This window comes from Maylandia zebra, linkage group LG10 (assembly GCF_041146795.1).
Source record: "Maylandia zebra isolate NMK-2024a linkage group LG10, Mzebra_GT3a, whole genome shotgun sequence".
NCBI lineage: Eukaryota > Metazoa > Chordata > Actinopteri > Cichliformes > Cichlidae > Maylandia > Maylandia zebra.
In genome coordinates, this window is record NC_135176.1 from 1,943,857 (window position 1) to 1,967,010 (window position 23,154).

The following is a 23,154-nucleotide window of genomic DNA, read 5'->3' on the forward strand; positions in this document are numbered from 1 at the left end:
AAAAAAACATTACGGCTTATTTTGTTCTGTTGAAGTCGCCTTCTCTGCATCACACAGAATCTCTCCTGCCTGGGAATCCTTTGACAGTAAGCTTGAATTTATATAAAGTCGCCATGTGAAACATCATTATATGGTTTCCTGGAATAAACACAGCATGTCTAGACCATGTCCCCTCTCAGCCAGAAGCTGCAGGGACTGGAAAGATGGAGTAATTGAATCCTGAGCAAAAAAACAGAAAACACAGCTACACCAACAATGGCTCCCTCTCCCTTTCTCTCTCTCCCTCTCTCTCTCTCTCTCTCTCTCTCTCCCTCTCTCTCTCTCTCTCTCTCTCTCTCTCTCTCCCTCTCTCTCTCACTTTCTCTCTCTCTCCCCCCCTCCCTCCCCTCTTTCTCTCTCTCCCCCTCTCTCTCTTTCTCTCTCTCCCCCTCTCCCTCTCTCTCTCTCTCTCTCTCCCCCTCTCTCTCCCCCTCTCTCTCCCTTTCTCTCCCTCTCTCTCTCCCCCTCTCTCTCTCCCTCTCTCTCTCTCCCTGTCGCTCTCTCTCCCTCCCTCTCTCACTTTCTCTCTCTCTCCCCCCCTCCCTCCCTCCCCCCCTCTCTCCCCCCCTCCCTCCCTCCCCCCCTCTCTCTCTCCAGTTCAGATGAGTAAACTGGAGCTGGAGTCCTGAAATGTGTTGCATCCTGGGCTGTTTTTGTGATGTGCTGGCACCCTCTGCTGCTAGCTGAGGAGAATGCTTGGACCTTTTTTCATTTAACATGCATCCTTTTTCCAATTTCGGTGCTCAGATTGTGATATTTTAAATGCTACCTTTATTATTATTGTTGTTGTTGTTATTATTTACTCATTTAGAACAAAAGCAGTGCCGCAAAGGGTTTGGTCAGCAGCTTTAATGTAAAAACTCTAATTGCACCATGTTTCACCCACCGATGGTCAGCTTTAGGGCCACGCTCTGATGAGTCTAATTAAAAAATATACATCTGCACATTTTGCCTAATAAAGCAATGTGAGCTTTAATGTGCTTTGTGTAATCCAGACACACTGATGCACCCTCACACAGTCTGCTAGTTTATTATCACAGCCTGCCTCAAATCCAAGTTGATGTGATTTTCTGTGGTGCAGCAACCAGCTGGCAATAATGAAGCTAAAATAAGTAGAGCTTATTATACAGCGGTGCATACGAGGGTCTGTCCGCGTCGCAGTCACTTCTCCAGTAAAAATATGCCACTCTGCAGGGTTTGACTCTCGGTGACACATCCTTGTTAGTGTGGAAGACTCCAGTGCCATGTGCATGGGTGTGTGCTGACAGAGCCGTCTCCTCTGCATGAAGCAGATTTCTCGTGTTTTCAGAGCTAAGTGGGTGTAATGAGCAAAAAATAATGCTGCTTTGCAAAAACTAGATTCTTTTGATTATCGCACGGCATCAACAGCTCTCTACAAACATGCTCTTCAACACTGTGAATGTATCCAGATGTGTAAAGATGTTCCTGATTTGTACAGAATTATGCGCTTAAAAGGTTTGTGTTTAAGAAACCGCGTAAACAAGTCTGCATGCAGTTTGCAGTTGAAATGTGCTAATTGGTCACTGCCTGCTGGGCTCCTTACATCACACCAGTACGTGACAGCAGGAGCTGCACAAACTTAAAAGCTGCTTTACGTGTTACTGCATCAGAGTTCACTAAATTAAACTCTGAGGTCAACTTCTTGTTGGAACCTGCAGTGAAGTGGGAGAACATTAAACATCACCCTCACATACAGAGCAACCATCATTGCCTTTGAAATACAGATTTGTCTCTGGGCAAAAGGTTCACGCGATCAATACGGCTATTGTAATAGAGTCTACCTTTATTTCCTTTTAACTGTGCTTTAGATCACTTTGATAGCTCTCTCCCAAGCTGCCGTTAACCTTGATTCAAAGGTCTTTGGCTCAGTGCTATCTCTTGGAGTTGACCTGTTAAGAGCTGCGGTGGAGGTGACTGCTTTGATGCCTTTATGCTGCCTCTGCTGCTTCCCTGACTTGCCTCGAGCTATACAATACACTTACGCACAAGACTGTCAGAAGAAATGGAGAAGCTGAGAACACACGGATGTGTTTGCGCATCTTGTGATGCTGAGATGTTGGACGATCCGAGTCAGAGGCCACATGCAGCACTAGTGCATCCCCCTCCTCCCTGATGCATTTCCCCTGTCAGTGTACACATGTAGTTCATAGGTTACAATCAATCATTTAACTAGACTGTTGTGAAGGAGCGCGAGTAATGAGATGCGGCCTGTTCTTCAGAGTTTGTAATGGGGTCGCTCCCCGTAAGGACCCCTGGGTGGATCGCCTCCTTCTTCTTCTAGAATCACGTGTTTTGGCTCAGAGGTCATTATCCTCTGCTCCCAGTCCCATGTGTCTTTGGCCCTGGGGGGGAAGTAAAGGAGGCATCTGCAGAATACTTACTGCCTGTAGCTACATAGAAACAAAATGTGTGAAATCCAAAACAAGATATTATTTTGTAATTTCTTACTGTGACCTTTGAAGACCGTTTGTAAATGTAATTATATCTAAATTTAGCTTTACATGCTGTAATTTGGTGAAATGGATGGTTTCATGCTCAGATACAGACACTGTAATGGGAGTGATTGTTACAGTTATTTTTTGAATTAATATTATTATTCCAGCCTTTCCCTCCTCTGCCCTCCATCACTGCGCACATTTTCTGTAGGTCTTAGCTTGTTCTAGCTTTAGCCATGTTACTGGTTAGTAGGATATTGTGGAGCCGTCATCACCCATTTGGATCATTTATGAGAAACGAGATGAATATAAATTACATTTCTTGTTTTTATAGTTGCTCATTTATTCAGCGGGGCTTTTTTAAAAATATACATGAACTTGAGTGGATTGGTGAGATAAAAGGACGACTGTAACTATGTGGGAGCATAAACGCAAAATAGATGGTTACGCTGCAGATTTCTCAACTGTGACCAGTTGGAAGACGTCAGAGTGAGCACAGAGAGGACTCCTTCATCATTTATCCAACACTTCCCATTTTTATTTTCTCTTCTTTGCTTTAAGTAGATTAGTTTGGCATCTGGTGCAAATTTCACGTTTCTGAGGTCAGGTTTTGATCTCTTCTATTATCTTTCATCATAATTCTTTTCTTACAAACAGCCTTTTTCTTCTGTTTTAATACTAGAAGCACCAACAGGGTCATTTTAACCTTGTCCTGCAAAGACAACAGCCATTGAAGACATGTAGTTGTTATTTTCTAGTAACAGTTTAGGTTTTAGGGCTATTACTAGTTTTAGAATTCATAATAAAGACTACATATACTCGAATAATGTAATTTTCTGTGTGAGGAAGTGTTACACTGCACAGCTGTCTGGCAGACAGACCGGGGAGGTAACCAAGCAACAGTTTGTGCACGGCATGGCAAAAATCAATGAGTCCTGTATCTGGGAAGTTCACGTTTGTACTCTGCACCAGTGGAGGGTGTGGCCATTGAAGGTCTGTGAAATCCTGAGCTTAAAGGTTGGCAAGATGGACAGCGTGGGTAACTCGCTGGAGAGTACAAGCAGGAGAAGGTACGCCTCCCTGTGGAAATGAAGGACTCTGCTGATGGAGCACAAACGTTAGCGTCTGCACAGGCCGAAAGTGAAAGGGGCAAATCGAGGTCAGCCACACCATCGCAAACCTCCAACTTCAGAAAGTCATGGATGCAGCTAAAACTGGACATATTGGACTAAACCTGCGAGCATTACTAATGTTCTGATCCAAAGCAGGCAAGAAACAGCAAAAGACCACAGTATGGGCGCGATATGGTGCATAGAGGCCCAGTAATGTGCTCATGCTGGGTCAGCACGCCACCCTTTTTCCACCACCTTGGAGTCCTTTTTATGATTAATGGGCAAATGGTGGATTTATACATCGGCATGGTGTCTATGCTGATGCTGTACTAATCTGTTGTGGTTAAAAGCGAGCTGAATGCGAAAACAAAGCTGCCTATTCACTGGTCGATCTATGCACCTGCCCTCACCGATGGCCATGAGCTGTGGGCAGTAGGGCTGGGCGATATGACCCAAAATTCATATCTCGATATTTTTTAGCTGGATGGCCATATAAGATATATATCTCGATATTTTTTTTTAAAGCCATAAAGTAAGAACAAAAAGAGAGTTCTTAGTCAAAGCTGTGTCCCAGATGTCACACAGGCACTTTTATTAACATAGAGCAGATGTACATAAAATTTACTCAAAAATAAATTATGAGCATTTATTAAATAATAATGCTCCATAAATAAAATAAAACAATGTTGTTTTTGTGCATAACAAAAAGCTCACAACTGTGCAGTCAAAATGTAAACTAAAAGACGAGCACTATAACAAGGACAGATTTCACAGCTGCTCTGTTCCCAACTTCTACTCTGTGACTGACAGCCTGGAGTTTGAAATCCGCTTCGTAACCACGTCTCTGAACAGGTGCCATTTATGGTCCTTATACACAGTAGGGTAATATTACGTTGAAGCACAGTACGTATCACTCCGCGAGGCTCAGCCGTAATGCTCCGACAATCCATCAAGCGGTGCAGCTCCGTAGCTTACCAAAGTCGTACTAAAACATTTTTTGACAGATTGCTGAGCGCCGTGTTCCACATAAAATCGGTTCGCGGCCATCAAACACAACCAGAATTCATACATAAGGCGCGCTGTCAACTTTTGAGAAAATGAAAGGATTTTAGTCCGTGCAGCACCTCTGGGCTGCATGGCGTTAGCGTGGTTAGCTCGTTAGCGTGGTTAGCTAGCTAACACGTTGACGCCGTCCAGCCCCACGCACGGGGCGATGCGCAGTAACTCGTTAACGGATTTGCCGTGTCCATCTTGTCGCTTCCTGCAGGTGAAGCGATGGGGGAGGAGGGGGAGTTGTGTTCAGTGAAGGAGAGGCGAGGCCGAGTAACGTTGCGTAAAGACGAAAGTGGACGAAAGAGAGGCAAACTTGCGGCTCCGCAAGTATAATTATAACGTAACATAGACTATATTGATATAAAGGATATTGTCACATCTTATATCTCGTATAAAAATATATCGATATTTTTTAAAAACTCGATATATCGCCCAGCTCTAGTGGGCAGTGGCTGAAAGAATGAGCATGTAAGCAGCAGAAATGAGTTTCCTCTGAAGGGTGGTGGGGCTCTCCTTTGGAGATAGGGTGAGGAACTCGGTCATTTGGGACGGACTCAGAGTATAGCTGCTACTCCTTCACATCAAAAGGAACCAGCTGATGAGGTCTGGGCGTCTGACCTGTTTTACACCACTTAGATCCCTCTCAGCTAGCTCGTCCAAACTGCACTGCGTTCATTAAACCTGTTGTCTTTTTAAAGTTTTAATGCTTTGCGTCTTCTGTTTAATCTGAACAAGCCCCTAAAATAGTCAGCGATCATTGTCGCCCTCTCAGGGTTTTTATTAGCACTGTTCATTTTAAAGCTCAGCTTTTGAACCTGACGATGTAACTGCATCGGCTCAGTTTGCCAGACATCAAATATTTGAACGGCTCAGAAAAGAATCACTCTGAGGCTAACAAAGATTTGAATGGGCACATGGAAGCTGAGGATCAGGAATTTATCAAAACCATGCAGCAGTGTATTAATGCCTAAGCTCATGCTCTGGATGGATCATCTCAGGTGTTCTTGTGACTGACGTTTGGCCCATTTTCAGCACGTTTTTCCTGCTGCAGTTGCATTTCTCTCTGCCCATCAGGGCCTCATACGATCCAAACCATAGCTGTGTAGCCACCACGTAGCACCATTATACACCAGCTAGTCCAACTTCAGCAACCCTGCAAACGCCACTGCTGTTTAGTTTTCCATCTTCATTTATGTCCGAAATGACAGCAGAGATGTACGTTTGCATTTTCCAGAAATCCCTCAGTCTGAACATCCTATATCATTATATGGAAACAAGCTTACTTGAGTTTGGGAACTGAAGAGGAGTTGCGACCAGGAAACTGCTAATGACATCGGATTGCAAGCAGCTAGAAGGGGTGGTGAGAAAGACTGGGCATCTCTGGACTGTTGCCCCCATGACATGAAGCTGGAAAAGTACTGGTCCTATTGGTAGATGTCTTGGTTTTGACATTTAGTATTTTAATGTCAAAACCATGGGAAGAATATGAAAGACCTTGTGGTCTTGCACTGGATTTAAGTAGGTTTCTTTGCTTCTTTTCTCACTGTGTGATTTTCAGTCTGTTGTGGGTGCAGACTCTATGTAAGAGACTTTGAGACCCTGTTTAGCATCACGAGTTCTGACCTAGCCTCCAGCCATCCTGTTTCTGAACATATAACTTACAGTGCCCCCACACACCACTCACCCTGTTTCTAGTCTCTGTCTGTGAGCAATTAGTCTGTGTTTATCTGTTTCCTGCTTTCATCTGATCTGTTCGCTGACCAGTGCTGGGACAGCTGGGTCTGTAGGCTGCTTCCCTAGGAGAGGGTGAATGCGTGCAAAGGAGCTGAGGAAGGGAGGAGGTGAACTGAAACATCATGGAGCTGGCATTGGCTCATGCATCTGAAAGTTATTGGAACATGGAGTATTTCCCCTCCTTTTTATGTTCCTTGTTGCTCTCTGGAGTCTGTTTCCCCCCACTTCAACCAGACCCCCAACCAAATCGCGTGCTGAATTGTTTGGAAATGACTCCAAATGAAGCCTTGGCTCTGTACTCAGACTCTGTGTGTGTGTGTGTGTGTGTGTGTGTGTGTGTGTGTGTGTGTGTGTGTGTGTGTGTGTGTGTGTGCATGTCTGTGTTTTTGCACGCCAGTTTGAACCTGCGATCATTTCTGCAGGCCTTTGGCAAAGTCAGCACACGACATGTTGGTACTCTTACATGAATTTGACAAACCATCTTCTTCTTTCAGCACGGTGTAATAGAAACACTTTTGTGGAGGTTTATTTGGCATTAACTTTATTTACATGTGTGGGATTTAATTTATCTTTGCAGTCTGAAGGCAAGGTCAGGTCATTTTCCGTCAATCCGGTCTTCAAGTGATGACGTGATGAATCCTGCTTCTGGGCCCAAACTAAGGCTGTTGTGTGTTTAACATGTTTTAATGCTTTGTATCTTGTTCTATTTAATCTCAACAAGCCCCTAAAAACATTCAGTGATCACTGTCGGCCTCTCTCGGTTTTTATTACTGCTGTTCATTTTAAAGCTCAGTTTTTTAAGCCTTACGGTGTAACTCCAGCCCATGCAGCAGTATATTAATGACTAACCTGGTATTGTGGATGGATTATCTCAGTTGTTCTCCTGACTGAAGTTTGGTCCGTTTACAGCATCCTGCCATGCGATTGCATTTGTCTCTAACCATCAGGAACCTTCACGTTAACTTTTATCCAGTGGAAAATTGTTAGCGTTCATCCTCCAGCTTCACTGTGTTTATGCTAACATAGCTGTGTAGCTAGCGATCACATAGCACATCATTATATACCAGCTAGTGCAACTGCAGTAACCCTACAAACGTCACTGCTGTTTAGTTTTCTGTCTTCATTTATGTTGGAAGTGATAGCAGAGCTGTACGTTTGAATTTTTTCAGAAATCTCTCAGTCAGAACATGCTATATCATGTTTAGGTGGAAGCTAGCGAGCTAACTTCCTGCTAACTTCTAACTCAGTTAAATTTAATAAATTCTGTTTTCATGGATGCCTGGATGTTAAACTTAATTGTTACACCTGGTAAAGCAGCAACACTGATGATTTTATTAAAGATGAAAGAATTTAGACAGTTTTTAACTCTCAGTGATGCCGCAGTGATCGCTTGACTTTGGGACCTGAAGCGGAGTTTGGACCCAGACACTGCTAATAACATCAGACTTAAAGACCGGATTGACTTCTGAGAGAAATACTTCACTGTTACATGAGTGTATCACTCCACCTTCCATCTAATGCCATCCCAGAAAATCAATTCTATCCATTTTGACACAAAGTTTTTAGTAAAATCTCAGTTTATGAGGATTCATCGAGGTATTTAAAGGCATCTTCATGTCTGTGTATTTGATGCATTTTTTGTATAACTAAATCAGTAGAAGGACTTCTGTGTCCAAAAGCCGTAGTTGTGCTTTGTTTATAATTAGTAAATGCTGTAGTTGCCCATTAACATGTTAGCATGCTAGTTTTAACATTCAGCTCATGTTAGCATGCTAGTTTTAGCATTCAGCTCAGAGCATTATGTAACAGTTGCTAGCTTTGACCAGTTTGAAGTTATTTCCTGCCCCAAAAATTGGTTAGCTAGATTAGCATTAAATACAGATTCCTCCTTCATCACATTAATGCTCGTTTGATTGACCGGTTTAGAGCTTTTTCCCCTACATGGATTATTTCCTTGTAAGTCTCACTGCATACTTTTTTACAGTAATAAAGCTAAACTAGTGGTCAGTGGTCAGCTCTCCCAAAGGAACAAACAAGTTATTGCTGCACCTCATGGACTTTAATACAAGCTTCCTCACTGCATTACAGCAAAAGTAATTTGTGCCAAGGCAGCCTGGTGCTATAATCCCCAGCAGTAGAAGGCAGAGGGGGGCAGGCTAACGTGATTTCCTGGCTGTGGCCTAGACGGGACTCAGACCTGTATTATCTGGCCATCAGAGAGACTTAGCTTCAACTGTAATATCTGTGTGGAGAGCAGGAAATGGCCTTTGTGTTGCTGGCCAATATGGCCTGCGGAGAGGAAGCGAGGAAACATGCACTGTGCCGTGCCGGCCCATTGCAGCAGTGTTGTAGAGGAGTGGGGGTGTCGTTTGTTGTAAAGCCTTCCCTCCTTCACTAACAGTTCCCACAGGTGAGTTTCATTAAAAAAGTGTCTCTCATTTGTCTCCATTAATTTTTTTAACCTTATATTTGATTATGTAAGAGAACTATGTTGTAGCACAGAGCTGCTTCTGAGTTTAAAAGATTAAAGCAAACTCTAAGGAGGAAGTGTTTTGCAGGATGGCGTGCTCACTCTTTTTCATGCTAGCAGGTTTAATGGAAAATCGGAGCAGAGCTGAAGCGTTGTAGCTCACGGGGTTGAACATCTGGGCTGCTGCAGCCGGAGGAGAGAGCAAGCTAGCACATAAACAAAAAGTGTCAGGTCCACTGTACGTGCTCTCGTGTGTCGTACACTAGGACGGACGTTGACAAGCGATTATGACAAAGATGTCCACGCTAAAAACACAGCGTCACGCTCGAGTCTGTGCAGATGGGCAGCTCCAGAGCCTCTACAGCCTGCTAAAGCTTCTTCCCAGTTTGTGTTGAAAAAGAAGAGACTCCTTTTTAGACATATTGATATTTGAGATATTTGTAGAAAAACTGGCGCATTTCAGCCTCCTCCTCCCTCCTGATGCTGGTAAAGCCATGCAGAAACAATGCTCATTGACCTCATGTTGGCCTGTTCTGTTGCCCCTGAACTTAATTGTTTTGATATGTCTTTGCACGCTATATAACTGTGTAATTTGAGATCCAAAGAGATCTCAAGATAACCTTGTAATGCAATTGTGCACAGTCCTCAAAATATTATCAGCAAGCCACTGACTGCACCTTTCCAGCTCTGTTCAGCTCCGTGTTGTGCCTAAACGCACACCAGTCGCTGAAACGATACCCTAAACTCTTTTTTGTTTTTTTGGATTTCATCCCTCCGAGCTTTTGAAACTCTGTTATCTGGGCGCAGCGATGGCCGTGGGGGACATGGCCAAGCGTAGGCATGTGTGTGGGAAGTGAGCAGGCAGGCAGGCTGTCACTTAGCATTACAGCACTACAGGCTCCCCATGGGTGGCATGAGGAGAGTGGAAAGTGATAAGACAAGAGAGAAAGAAGAGTAAGGAGGAAGAACAGGACTGAAGCAAATGATATACAGCAGCCCACACGCGCTCAGCCCCAGCAGCCCTGAGTCAAGGAAACCTGCTGTTTGTTTTTCTTCTGATTAGACCGACTGCTGAAGACAAGCCCTCCGTACGTCACTGCTGACCTAAAAATGCAGAGGAAGGGGTTAAAAAATCAGTAAATGATGGCAAAACTGTGACAGCACTGTGTTGAAATACAAGTTTATATAAAATAGACATAAATGTTACTGTACGACTATCACTGCAGGACAAACTGTAGTCGTAGTGTCCCACTTTCATTGCTTAATAGTGCAGACATCCTCAGTGGCTAATAAAAAAAGGACAAATTAGCTGTTAGTTAATTTGATAGGTTCATGTTAAATGATGGTTTCTCTTCTGTAGTCGTGTATCAAATTTGTCATGCAGGAAAAATCAGTGACATTACCTGCTTTGTTTGTTTGCAGGCCAACTGTGCCTGCACACATGCAGAGATGCTGTCTCCTAAATGTCAGCTGTTTAAAGATATGCAAATGTCTCATTTTCAGCGAGCAGTCCTCGTCTTAGTGCTCAATAACCTATCCACAGACAGATGCAGGGAAATACGGCTCTGTGTTCTGTATCTACGATCAGCATGGACCCTTCTTTACGCCCCTTTGTGTAGTAAGCACAGAGTAGAACCGCTGTATTGACTATATCGATCTTTTACCAATCTGTTCCTGCTTCACTGTTGTAAGCATGACGTGTGAAAGAGTCGGTCCGTCCTCCGTGATGTCCCACGATGGCATTAGATGCTGCCCCCCCCCATGCTGGCACAAACCTTGAACAAAGGGAGATTATGTTTCCATGGATGCTGACGCAGTGGTACTCCTGCGTCTGATTACTTTTGTTTATAACCCACTGCTGTCCCATGACAGGGGTTGCCTCAGTTTACCTCGGGAGCTGCCAAATTTGGATAAACCCTGTGGGATACAGGAGCCCATTGTAGTTTCAAACCATCGTCAAAAGTGACATGATTATATACACAGCAGCAGCACTGTGTGGATGGGATATGGGCCCTGTGCGCCAGCGGGAGTGGCAGAATGTAAACATTGACTGGGTGGCCCGTTCCCAGTCTCAAGTTGAGGCTAAAACTGAACTACATAACTTCAAGTGAAAGCTGAGTTTGCTTTGTGTCTGCATGATGCAGTATTAACTGCTGGTTTAATTTCAAAATTAAATATATGAATGGATGGACGAGAGATCCAACCACAACCAGGACAGGTTGTCTCTCTGTGACAGACTGGCGACCTGTCCAGGCTGTACGATGCAGGCAGGGCACAGAAAGAGACAGACAACCATTCACACTCTCGGGCACTTTAGGATCACCAGTTAAACCCCTAACCCCGCTAACTGCACGAGTACCCGGAGAGAACCCACACAAACACAGGGAGAACATGCAAACGACACACAGCCAGATGGTGGATTCAAACTCGCAACCCTGTTTGCTGCAAGACAGCAATGCTAACCACCTTAGAGAGATATTTTATATCATGTAAAGTTGAATCAGGAAGCACAGAAGAAGAATTCATGGAAATCAAATCAGTACCGGAATACATGGAATGTCCCAGTAGTTGGAATTTGGTGAAACAGGAATACTAGATAAGCCGCTAACGGCAATCTTTGCTACAATCCTTGTAAATATTTGAAGCGCTCATGCAGAGGGAGTTTTGCCCAATCTGATCTCAGCATAAATACATTTGACGTAGCATTTAGGGGGTGCATTTGTTCAGCTGTCAGAGTGCATTTGGCCCAGGGGAGCTCTGAACCTTTGGAGTCAGACTAGCATCGGGCTGATTTCTGTAGAAATAATAAAGCAGACAGTGTTGGTTTACAGAGGGCAGAGAAACGTAAGATTGAAATAGATACAGAAGGGGGTTAAATGAGGTCGGAATGAAAGAGTTTACCGGTGCATAAAAAAGAGCAATGGGAAGCACGGAGAAGGTGATTTGAGTGAGCACAGGGCTCGAGAAAGGGGAAACATAAAAAGAGTAAGTGAGGCAGAGAAAGTGAGCACATATGATAGGCAGGAAGAAAGAAAGGAAAGAGGGAGAGGGAAGTGCGGGAGGTTGGTGCTGCAGCGTGTAGAGTTAGCCCACTTAGAAGTAAAACATCTCTCTGCTGCGCCTCTGCTGGCATCTGCCACCACTGAACACAGCTGAAGCCCATCTGAGGAGCTCCTCTGTCAGCCTTCCAAACCCGACATGAGACACACGGCACGCCGCGGCAGGAAGACGAAGGAATGAAGCAAACGGGAGCTGGCTCTGGGGCTTGAAGTGAGAGAAAGGAGCAGCACAAAGACCAACGGGATAAAGGAGCAGAAACGTCCGTGTCATTAGGCTGCACGCTGATCATCAGTCATTCCTCACGCACTGAATCAGTCAGGAGCAGAAGAGACAACGATGATCAAGTCCAGCTGGTTCTATGTCAAGTTCAAGTACAATGAGAAGGTACGTCCACATGCAGGTTTTACCTCGGGGCTGCAGGCCTGTGTTAAAGTGGAGGTTAAATACGTGAGTTCTCAGTGTAACTGTGCAAACACACAGTTTCTAATGCCATCTGCATGATAATATTGCGTTTTTATGGGAGCACTGCACTTAAGTGAGAACACTTTCTACTTGTTGTTCGAGTGTTTGCCACAATAAAAGGATGAGTTCAGTTTTCTAAAAGTCTCCATTTGTGCTCCGAGCTCTAAAAACAAGCCGAGCAAACAGATTTATTTAGGTATTTCATATATCTGCCTCATTCTTCGCTCTCTGCTTTCACATTATGTTCAAAGTCCTTGCTCTGAATAATTTGTGTAAATGTAACGTGAAGCAGATCCATACTTGTGATTTAATGTAACGCCTGCTCGATGGCTGTTATGTTTCCATGAGGGCAGACCTTTTCTTGTGAGGTAGCGCACCTTTAGTGATGTCATCGTCTGGTCCTGTAGCCTGTGTAATGTGATGAGTCTGATAGACTGTTCTGTGTGAGCCTGACATTAGGCTGTGAAAGCCAAGCTTTGGGCACTTTCGCTAACTGCTCGCTGCTCTACTAATGAATAGCTACAGTTACAACTGCCTTCAGTCAGTTAACCAGTCATTTAGGCAGCGAGGCCATCTATCAGCCAGACGACAGCCACCAGCGACCATCTAGCCAGTCAGCTGTCCTCCTGCTAAGTTCCTGCCTCGTCTCTTTTTGTCTCGTGACCAACGGTTTTTTGTATTGACCCCTTATGCCGATCGTGTTCTCCACCTAGCATCAGGTGTCTGCCCTGTAGGATCATCCGAGCTATCCGGTTACAGAAAAACGGTCACGCATGGCTCAGTTTACTTTGGTTTACTCTTGGTAGGCTAAAGCATTCGGCACATTAAATATATGAAATAACAGTGCATGTGTTACACTGTCTTTGCTATAATCAGGGCTATTATAGCGGATAAGTGAGTGTGTGCCAAGTGGCCTCGTGGGAGCATCTGTTGGTGCCCGAGGTGCTCCGTTTCCATCTGGTCTGCCATTTTGTACTTGAGCAGTCTCGGGCTGTGGAAGTAGGAAGATGGCTGCTCTGGTTTGATCTTTTCTAACCGAAATCTGTTTTTGCAGCCTGTCTAATATTTCATGGTGTGTGTTTAAACAAACTTAATGAAAAAGAGGAGACTGCTTCACTATGATGCAGAGATCTAATATTTCAAAGCGTCTGCTTCTAAAAACGAGATGCACAAGTTTGGAAAACGCTCTAATGCGCCTCCAATGTGTTTTATTGTGTTATATAAAACCTGCAAAGTGACATTAGAGATAAGTGGAACAGCTGGGGAGTGTCAGGTTAACAGTGTCAGTGTAACAGTGGATGCTGGTTAAGGCAACCATGCAAACAGCCAGTGGCAGAGTGTAAAAGTGTAGTGTCCTCCTCCTGTAGTGTGTTTTCAGTATCATCCTTCCTGGATTCCACTATTTTCCTTCTTGTCTGTAGCTAAAAGAAAGTGTGCACAACAGGATGTGTGTGTCAGTGCTTACGAGGGTAAGCTGAATGTGCGTTGGCGGAGGCAAGGCTTATGCAGTCGCCTGCTTTTCCTGCTCCCAGCTGTCTTGCTTCAGAAGCAGCAGCCTCTGTGTGGTTATGTGTGATTGACAGGCGTGCTTTCAGCAGCATGTGAATGGGAGCTGACCTTAAACAAGCGCTGCCATGTTTGACTGAGTGCCTGTCCCCCACCACCCACCTCTTTTGTTCTCTGAAGAAAAAGAGTGAGAAGGGCACAGAGTGCTGTAGCTTCTAGATCAAGAACGTGCGGGTCCTCAAAGTCTGGGGGAAGGGTAATTGCTGCCCCCGTGTGTGGGCTCATGCCTTAAGTGAGATAGGTGTAGGTAACGACTGGTGAGAGGTGGGAGGTCAGTTGCATTCCTCAGAGTGGAAAGAGAGCACAACACTGAAATTGTGCTCTGTCTGTCTTTGCCAGGACCCCCAGTGGGCCGACTGTGGGGCTGCAGACCTACAGAGGGCAAACAGTGACCTTACTCCCACTGGACTAATTCAATTACACACACACCCTGTGATTAGTGTGTTAACTACAGCCTCTCCCATAGCTGGATGGCTGCACCCAGAGACACTTAAATTATAGTACAGAACTATCAAAATGTGCCATATTTTTCATACATAAGGCGCACCGGATTAAAAGGCGCATTAAGCGAAACAAAATAGTCAGATAAGTCGAACTTTCCTCAACTCATTCTTCTTGCTTCCTCCACTTCTGTACCATTGATTCATTAATGCTGAATCCTCTGCAGCGGCTCTATTCCCATGTTGTTGCAGTATATTAATGACTAACCTCGTATTGTGGATGGATTATCTCAGTTGTTCTCCTGACTGAAGTTTGGTGCGTTTACAGCATCCTGCCATGCGATTGCATTTGTCTCTAACCATCGGGAACCTTCACGTTAACTTCGAGTGGAAAAAAAAGTTAGCGTTCATCCTCCAGCTTCACTGTGTTTATATTATGCTAACATAGCTGTGTCGCTAGCGATCACGTAGCACATCATTATATACCAGCTAGCCCAACTGCAGTAACCCTACAAACGTCACTGCTGTTTAGTTTCCTGTCTTCATTTATGTTGGAAGTGATAGCAGAGCTGTACGCTAGAATTCTTTCAGAAACCTCTCAGTCAGAACATGCTATATCATGTTTAGGTGGAAGCTAGCGAGCTAACTTCCTGCTAACTTCTAACTCTGTTAAATGTAATAAATCCTGTTTTCATGGATGCCTGGATGTTAAACTTAATTGTTACATCATTCATATATCATTTTATTAAAGATGAAAGAATTTAGACAGTTTTTAACTCTCAGTGTTCGTTTGACTTTGGGACCTGAGAGGACGGAGTTTAGGACCCAGATTCCTCTGCGAGGCTCCTGACTACGGTAGCCGTAACGCTCCAACAATCCATCAAGCGGTGCGGCTTCGTAGCTTAGCAAAGTCGTACTAAAACATTTTTGACAGATTGCTGAGCGCTGTGTACGACATGAAATCAGTTCGAGGTCAATAAGCACAATCAGAATTCATACATAAGGCGCACTGATGATTTTTGAGAAAATTAAAGGAGTTTAAGTGCGCCTTATAGTCTGAAAAATGCAGTACATTTTTCTCACGGATGGCTGCGTTACCGTCTTCGTTTTCCCGACCTTCTTCCCCACACACTTTTGACAAATACATTTTTTACTCATCTTCAACCAGCACCCCCAACTCCACATTTAAATTTGCGATACATCCGTTTGTGTTTGACAATATAACTGGCACCGAAAAGCAGAATTAGCATTGTGTGATGTTCTTTGGAACAAGCTTGAATGTAAAGACTGCCAGCTGAGAAATGAATACTTGAACAAATATATTTACTTTTCAACACTGATCACAAAGAGATAAGTTACTAACATCAATTTCTCAGTGCTTTGGAAAGTATCTGCTCCTGAGTATACATTTGGCAGATGGTTGGCTGCTTCTGCGGCTGGCACCTGTTAACCATTTACTGTAAGAGGCTTTTATTCATACTGCAGAAGTACAGTATGGTGACGTGCCCAATAGTTTCTTGGGTTTTTATACAAATAATGTCCGGCACACATCACAATATTTATCTATGAAGTATATCTCGTATCCAATTTTGCCGTTCACACAATGTTTTCTGCAAAATGACACACTCAGGGATCCTGTTATTACATTCAAACCTTGAAACAAATTGTGGCTTTCGTCGCATTTGCTTATTTATATGCAGGCTCTTTTGGTAAATACAAGCTGAGCCTTTGTTGCTCCGTAACGTGGTGCGGAGCTGCTAAACCTCAGTCAGTTTCTGTGTATCTGCAGCCTGTCAGACTTATTTAAAGTATTTAAAGACAACAGAAATAATACGCTGAAGATTTTAACTTTATACAAGTCACATGGGAAGACTTCAAATATGATGAAGACTCTTGTATAGGATAAATGGTGACGGAGATTTACTTCAACATTAGAGTGTGAGCCCCGAGCAGACTGCTCTGTTCCCCCTGTAGAGTGAGGGGCTGTGGGACTGTTGACTCTGTATTTACTGAGCCTGTATGCTAGGCTTGGGTTGTGAATGCTGGGGGTGACTATAATGACTATAATGAATGTGAAAACGACAGAGTGGGTGTGGGTTAACATTAAGGACGGCTAATTGCAGGCTCTGGTGATGCCACAGTGTGTTATGAGATATGAGAGATAAATGGTGTGGAAGTCCCTCTTGGGTGGTTTCGTGCATTTCAAACAAACTCTGAGAGAAGGATGAAGACAAATGCTATATATCCGCGTGAACCCTGGTGATTGGGGCACATAATCCTTGTCCTGAAGACTTCTGGGAGACGTTTGCTCCTTTGCTCCCAGGTTTTTAGTTTACATCTTATTTACCGTTTTTGAGGATTTCTCCAGCGTAGCCAAAGCTGTTTCCTTTTCATCAAATAATGAATGAGCTGAACACCATCAAAGTTGTATCCCTCTGTCTATCCATCCACGCTTATAGGACTTTAATGAGAGTTTATTGGAGGCGTTTTAGTCAAGCCGGTTTAATTTATTTATGCTTAAAAGCTGGAGCACTAAGAAGCTTACAGAACTTTCGACCTCGGCAGCACTTGCTGCAAAGCGGGACCTTCTTTTTTCTTTTTTCGCCGTGAAATCCTTTCTTACGTTTACAGACATATTGAAATTCTAAGAAAGCACTCCAGAGCTTGCCAAAGGGATTACTGGTAAATCCCTGCAAACTCCAGATGTTTTCCCAGGCAGCACACAGCAAGGAAACAACGCCCAGCCCCTGTAAACATCTGTCAAACAAAAAGCCTCCGCCACAGAGGAGACAACAGAAGCTTAGAGGGAGTAAAGTAGCTCGACTAGTCAGATTTTCACTCTATTAGATCTGTTTGTTCGCAAAGAGCTAAGTGATTTTTGCAGGGCCTGCATTGCTATGAGCGAAAAACCCTAAACTACGACTGAAATGTGTGGCAGAAGAAGATGGGGTCATGAAGATGACTGTTCTGCCTACCTTCTGTCATGAAAAGCCAGAGCTGAAAAAACTGTGACTGTTTGAAAAACGATGGTTTTAATGTTTGGAGGCATTCAGTGACACATAGTCAAAGTCTCGGCCACGTGTCTGAAAGACCGGGCCGCGGAGCTGCCAGTGAATGGTGAAGCCACGGGAGCAGTTTGCCTTTGTGTGTCGATGGCAGTCGCTGCTGGGTTCAGGCCTCGGGCAGGATCTCATATCTCCCTGCCATGTTTGTGTTAATTTGCTGGATGTAAACATGGTGAGTGGGCTGTAACAAGGCAGGGCCTGCCTCTGTGTCTCTGGTCTCTAGCCTCCTCAGCGGAAAACAGAATGGAGACGGGGAGCGGCTGACCAGTGTCTGGATCACTGAACAATTGCAGGCCGGAGAGAGAGCGTGAGCCCTCAGTGTAGCCACTAGGGACATAGCTGACAGATGGATGGAGCGAATGACTGGATGCCTAGCCAAGTGGAAAGACAACTTTTACCCACACGGGCTGTATGCTTTTGCTTGTCGCCTTTTATCTCCATCTCTTACACATAACCTGAAGGGTGAAAAACAAAAAAAGCAGGTTCTTCTACATTACGCATATCTGCATGCTGTGGCTGGTGCAGACTTTGGTATGCATTTGTGTACTGTACTTATTAGAAGGGTCTTCAAACTAGGGCTGCCACAAACGATTATTTTGATAGTCGACTAGTCACCGATTATTTTTGCGATTAGTCGACTAATCAGATCATCATCCATTGGACATAAAACGTACAGCTTATTGCACCAGCAGCATCTGCTCTTATATAACTATCATTAGCTTACAGCTTGAAGTGTTTAAGGTCTGTGCTAACTAAAAATAAAGACAAGATGATAGTTTATTAAATTTGAATGAAATTTGCAGATTGTTTCAGTGAAGTTTAATAAACTCCTTGCTATCTAAAATATAACAGGACACCGGAGTAAATTCTGGAGCATCTCACACTTCTGATAATCAGCTGTCTGCTTGACGTTTATTCAGCTGTGTAAAAACTATATCCTGTTTAACCTGAGTAGCGAAAGACGGCGGTGGGTTTGAAAACGATTTGCCGGGAGTCCGGTGTTCTCACGGCTCTAGTTAGCCTAGCCCCCGGCTAGCTATCGAGCTAGTGGGTAACAGACGTCTCCGAAAACGTCGGAGCGCTTTTGAAAATATGCGGTGTCCTGATAAACTGAGCAGATATTTGAGGTTTACACAGCTACATTCTCGCCTGAAAATATGTTAAATGTTTATTTTGTGACCCATAAAGAATAACAAGAGTAATAGTAAAACTAACTAGCTGCCGCCATTGTTGGAAACTGAGCTGGGCTGCGCTATGAATTCTGGGACAGAGCTACTTCTTCTTCGGGGTTTAACGGCAGCTGGCATCGTTGTACATGCAGTGCTGCCATCTTCTGTTTCAGTCCGTTATTACACTCTTAAATCCTGCTACTTATTCCTGCGTCTTTTGGGATCTTACAAAGCTTCAAACGACGCGTCGACTATTAAATCAGTCGTCGACGATTTTGATAGTCGACGTAATCGTGACTAGTCGACTAATCGTGGCAGCCCTACTTCAAACATATGAATGTTCACACACCATAGCAACACATGACAAATAACGGGGTGGGGGGTACACTGCAAAAACTCAAAGTCGTACCAAGTATATTTGTCTTATTTCTAGTCAAAATATCTAATTGCACTTAAAATGAGGCAGATTCAGCTGCAGCTGTAACGCTTCAGTAACATATAGGAACTTGTTTTTAGACAGTGCATCTTGAAACTGGAGAACTTTTGCTTGTTTCATTGGCAGATTTTTTCAGTTAATACAAGATATTTCTGCTTGAAATAAGTGAAAAAATCTGCCAATGGAACAAGTGTAGCCTCTTTGAAGAGGGCCACCAGGGATTCACAGTAGTTACGCAGGTGGAATAACTGCTTTTCTTTATGTGATGAAATGTGTGCTGTCAATGTGACAGGTAAGACTAAAACTTTGTGAAGAACCTTTGTGTACCGCATTTTTCAGACCATAAGGTGCACCAGATTATAAGGCGCATTAAGCGAAATTCCCATGTTGTTGCAGTATATTAATGACTAACCTGGTATTGTGGATGGATTATCTCAGTTGTTCTCCTGACTGAAGATTGGTCCGTTTACAGCATCCTGCCATGCGATTGCATTTGTCTCTAACCATGAGGAACCTTCACGTTAACTTTTATCAAGTGGAAAAAGGTTAGCATTCATCCTCCAGCTTCACTGTGTTTATGCTAACATAGCTGTGTCGCTAGCGATCACGTAGCACATCATTATATACCAGCTAGCCCAACTGCAGTAACCCTACAAACGTCACTGCTGTTTAGTTTCCTGTCTTCATTTATGTTGGAAGTGATAGCAGAGCTGTACGTTTGAATTCTTTCAGAAATCTCTCAGTCAGAACATGCTATATCATGTTTAGGTGGAAGCTAGCGAGCTAACTTCCTGCTAACTTTTAACTCTGTTAAATGTAATAAATCCTGTTTTCATGGATGCCTGGATGTTAAACTTAATTGTTTAGCGGACGGAGATTAGGACCCAGATCTGCGAGGCTCCTGACTACAGCCGTAATGCTCCAACAATCCATCAAGCGGTGCGGCTTCGTAGCTTAGCAAAGTCGTGCTAAAACATTTTTGTCAGATCTTTGAGCGCCGTGTAGCACCTAAAATCGGTTCGAGGTCAGTAAGCACGACCAGAATTCACACATAAGGCGCACTGTCGATTTATGAGAGAATTAAAGGATTTTAAGTGCGACTTATAGTACAGAAAATATGGTATATGTTTTATGCAGATGGTATAATGGGACGATTGTTACTGATCACAAGCATCCCAATTTGCCACTTTACTGGGAGTTATGTGGCAAAAATGGATTGGCACATTCATCTGCAAACAGCTGTTTATCAGTTACCATGTTTTCCTTTACTGAGAGCGATGTTTGCTAAGCAAACCTTTGTAGCTCTGAATCGATCTGAAAATGATTCTTTAAGTTATACGCCCATATAGTTTGTTTTTCCTGTTTTCTCCCTCTCAGTTCTACCTGAGCTCATTAGCCCCAGTCACATTCCCACAGGAATGCTGGTCCTGCCTGCCGTCTGCTGCTCGTTCCTGAGCAGCTCAGGTTTCAGCCTGCTGGATGACTGGGTACAGAGATGGTTCCCATAGTTGCGCTGCCTGAGCTCCATGGGTAGCCCCTGGTACTCTGGCTCAAAGACCCCTCTGTTGTCTCTTTTGTGCGCTCCCATGTCGGGTCGAGTTGGTTCACATAGACGATGCGACCTACAGGAATGTCACAGATTAGGATAGATCACATGCTACAGCCTGCTGGAAAGTAAAACTCCAGCAGTTCATTACACAGGTATGAATGTAAACCTGTGTGACTGTCTGGCAGTGCCACAATATGTTGGCATAAGCCACAGAGCAGTGTTGTGCTTTTTTATTGACCTCAGCCTCGTTTTGAGTGAGGCTTTCTTTAAGATCTGACTAATTTGGCCGTCGCTGTGGAACACAGACACGCACGGATGGGTTTCCACAATGCATGTTGTCTAGATGTTTATTTTTGTCTGGACAGTGGGAAAAAGTGTGTTTATTGCTGTATACATCATAGTGTTCTGCGAGTGGCTGACAGTTTTTCTGTGAGATGGACGCTCCTGTTGTGCATTCACCTCACTTATTTTTATCCCTCCAACCCAGAGCTGGCTGTGGTTTGAATCATGTATTTACACCGTCTGTCCGTCCATCCATCCATATCAATGCCTGTGCAGTCACACAAAGCAACCTTTGTGCATTACTTCAGAAACCTTAAGAACCAGTGATGGGAATAATTCACACAAATGTCTAATAGGATACAAAAATACTTTTAACCATTTTTCTACGCAGAAACTGAAAAACAGAAAGTTTCAAATTTTGTTGGACACTTTGTGACGTCACCGCCTGCCTTAAGTCTGTGCTATGCATGCGAAGCATCCACGCTTAAGAATCCTATTTGAAGCATTATTTACGTTTGTGGCTACTTTTTGTAGACCAAGTATGTGAACACATGCACACAAATACAGTAGAAGAAACCTTCCAAAAAGGGGTTTCACAAGCTGCAACGGACTGAAGCATGCAACCGCAAGGGAGTCATTCTAGTTTTTCCCTAAAACTTTAACCAAGTGAGGTGGGGGGATGTAAGGGAGAGCAGGCCAGAGGAGAGTGCATTTCAAAGAGAAGCAGCCATCTGTCAGCACAGGCAGCAAACAGCTGGTGGAGGAGATGCAAGATGTCTGAACAAAGACTGACAAGATGGAAGATGACAGGAAACAGATTTCCCTCCCTTTTTACCCCTCCTGCAAGAGAAGAGGTTGACCATCAGAGTGCTGTGATGTCTAGCAGCCTCCAGATGCCTCCTCTCCTCCTCCTCTTCCTCTCCTCCTCTTCTCTTCTCTTCTCTTCTCTTCTCTTCTCTCTTGCATTACTGAACATATTCAGTCTGCTGCTTTGCTGCTTAATTTGTTAATTTGCATTTCTGTCTCATCTCTCACATGTAGGCAAACTCTTAACTATTTCTGCTGAAATTATCCTGCGGTAATTAATACATGATGTGCTTTAATTATACTAATTATGATAGCATTTACTCAGTGTAGAAGTTTTTCCTATTCAGAATAGGATTTTTTTTGTTAGACCTAAATATTACATTCTGTGAATTATTTAGCTTTAGTAATTGACCTGCTGTAGCTTAAGTAGATACACATCTCTCCGCTCATTTGCTTAGATAAATGAAGCAATGCGAGTCGCGTTAAGTAAATTTTTTAGGAAACGAGCGCGAGACCTCGTGTTAATTAGCGTAAGCCTCGTTACATCAGGTCTTCTTCTCTTCCTACTTAGTGCAGTCTATTCCCCTTTGTGCCTTTATCCCCTTGCACTGTTAATTTGAACAGCAAATGCAGTCTGGTTTCTAAATAGAGCAGTGCTGCACACAAGCTGCAATCATTAAGTGAATTTTCTGCCAGCTTAGAGCTGCAGAAATGTCTGTAATGGAAGGAAAGCCAGAGTGTTTTTGTCTTCTCCCGTGTCCAGTGTGATGTGTGACATAAGCCAGTGTAATACAGTAATGGGCCTAATTGTCTAATCACTTTAATATGTGGCTGTTGCACTTGGATGTGGCAAGGGCAAAGTGAGCTAATAAACACTGATTACTGTCACTTGAACTCAGCACAGAAGGCAGGGAGATGTTAGCGGCTAGAGGATGACCGTTTCTTTCTCCTTTTGCTTTCTGAGCTCGACAGACAGGGAAACAAGGTGTCGGCGAAAGGTCAGCTTGTGGGTTTCCCGTAAGTGATGCAATGACAGCGGGAAAGAGAGGGCTGTAAATGGGACACTAATGGAGAGAGAAAGAGCTGTCATCTCCACATCTTGTCCCTTCGGTGGGTTAGATTGACAAGCTGCCAGCCTGGCCAGCTCATACTCTGTGGAACAAAGAATAGACGAGGCAGAGCTTTCAATTTCCCCAGCCATCTGCCTCTTTCTGCTTCTCTTCAGTATACAGAGTTTGAAATCAAATTTGACATAAAAGTGGCAGTTGGTGAAGGCTGTGTTACAGTAGGTGCAAATGCCAGCTCTGTACTCGCTCACCGTGACGTGAGGTACAGCCGTCCGTGCCTTGAAGGTCGCTGTTAAGAGCCAGAGCAAAGATGAGGTGACGGACAAAATTGAAACCACATGCAGTCGACTTCTTTCAGGAGGAAATATGAAGTGCAGGGTGCGAGTC

At 43.9% G+C, this 23,154-nt stretch overlaps 1 protein-coding gene across 15 annotated transcripts in view; it reads left to right on the forward strand.

Moving 5' to 3' along the window:
- The window catches only part of auts2a (activator of transcription and developmental regulator AUTS2 a), a 342,595-nt gene that overhangs the window by 108,763 nt on the left and 210,678 nt on the right, over positions 1-23,154 (forward strand). The window contains exon 1 of one of the 15 annotated variants that reach the window (XM_024804009.2): positions 11,651-12,308. The exons of 13 other annotated variants lie outside the window; for them this stretch is intronic. In XM_024804009.2, the coding sequence (XP_024659777.2) occupies positions 12,261-12,308 (48 nt within the window). In that variant the 5' untranslated portion in view covers positions 11,651-12,260. Of the gene's footprint in view, positions 1-11,650; positions 12,309-23,154 lie in introns of those variants that run through there. One more of the 15 variants, XM_076888891.1, reaches the window with a different exon arrangement.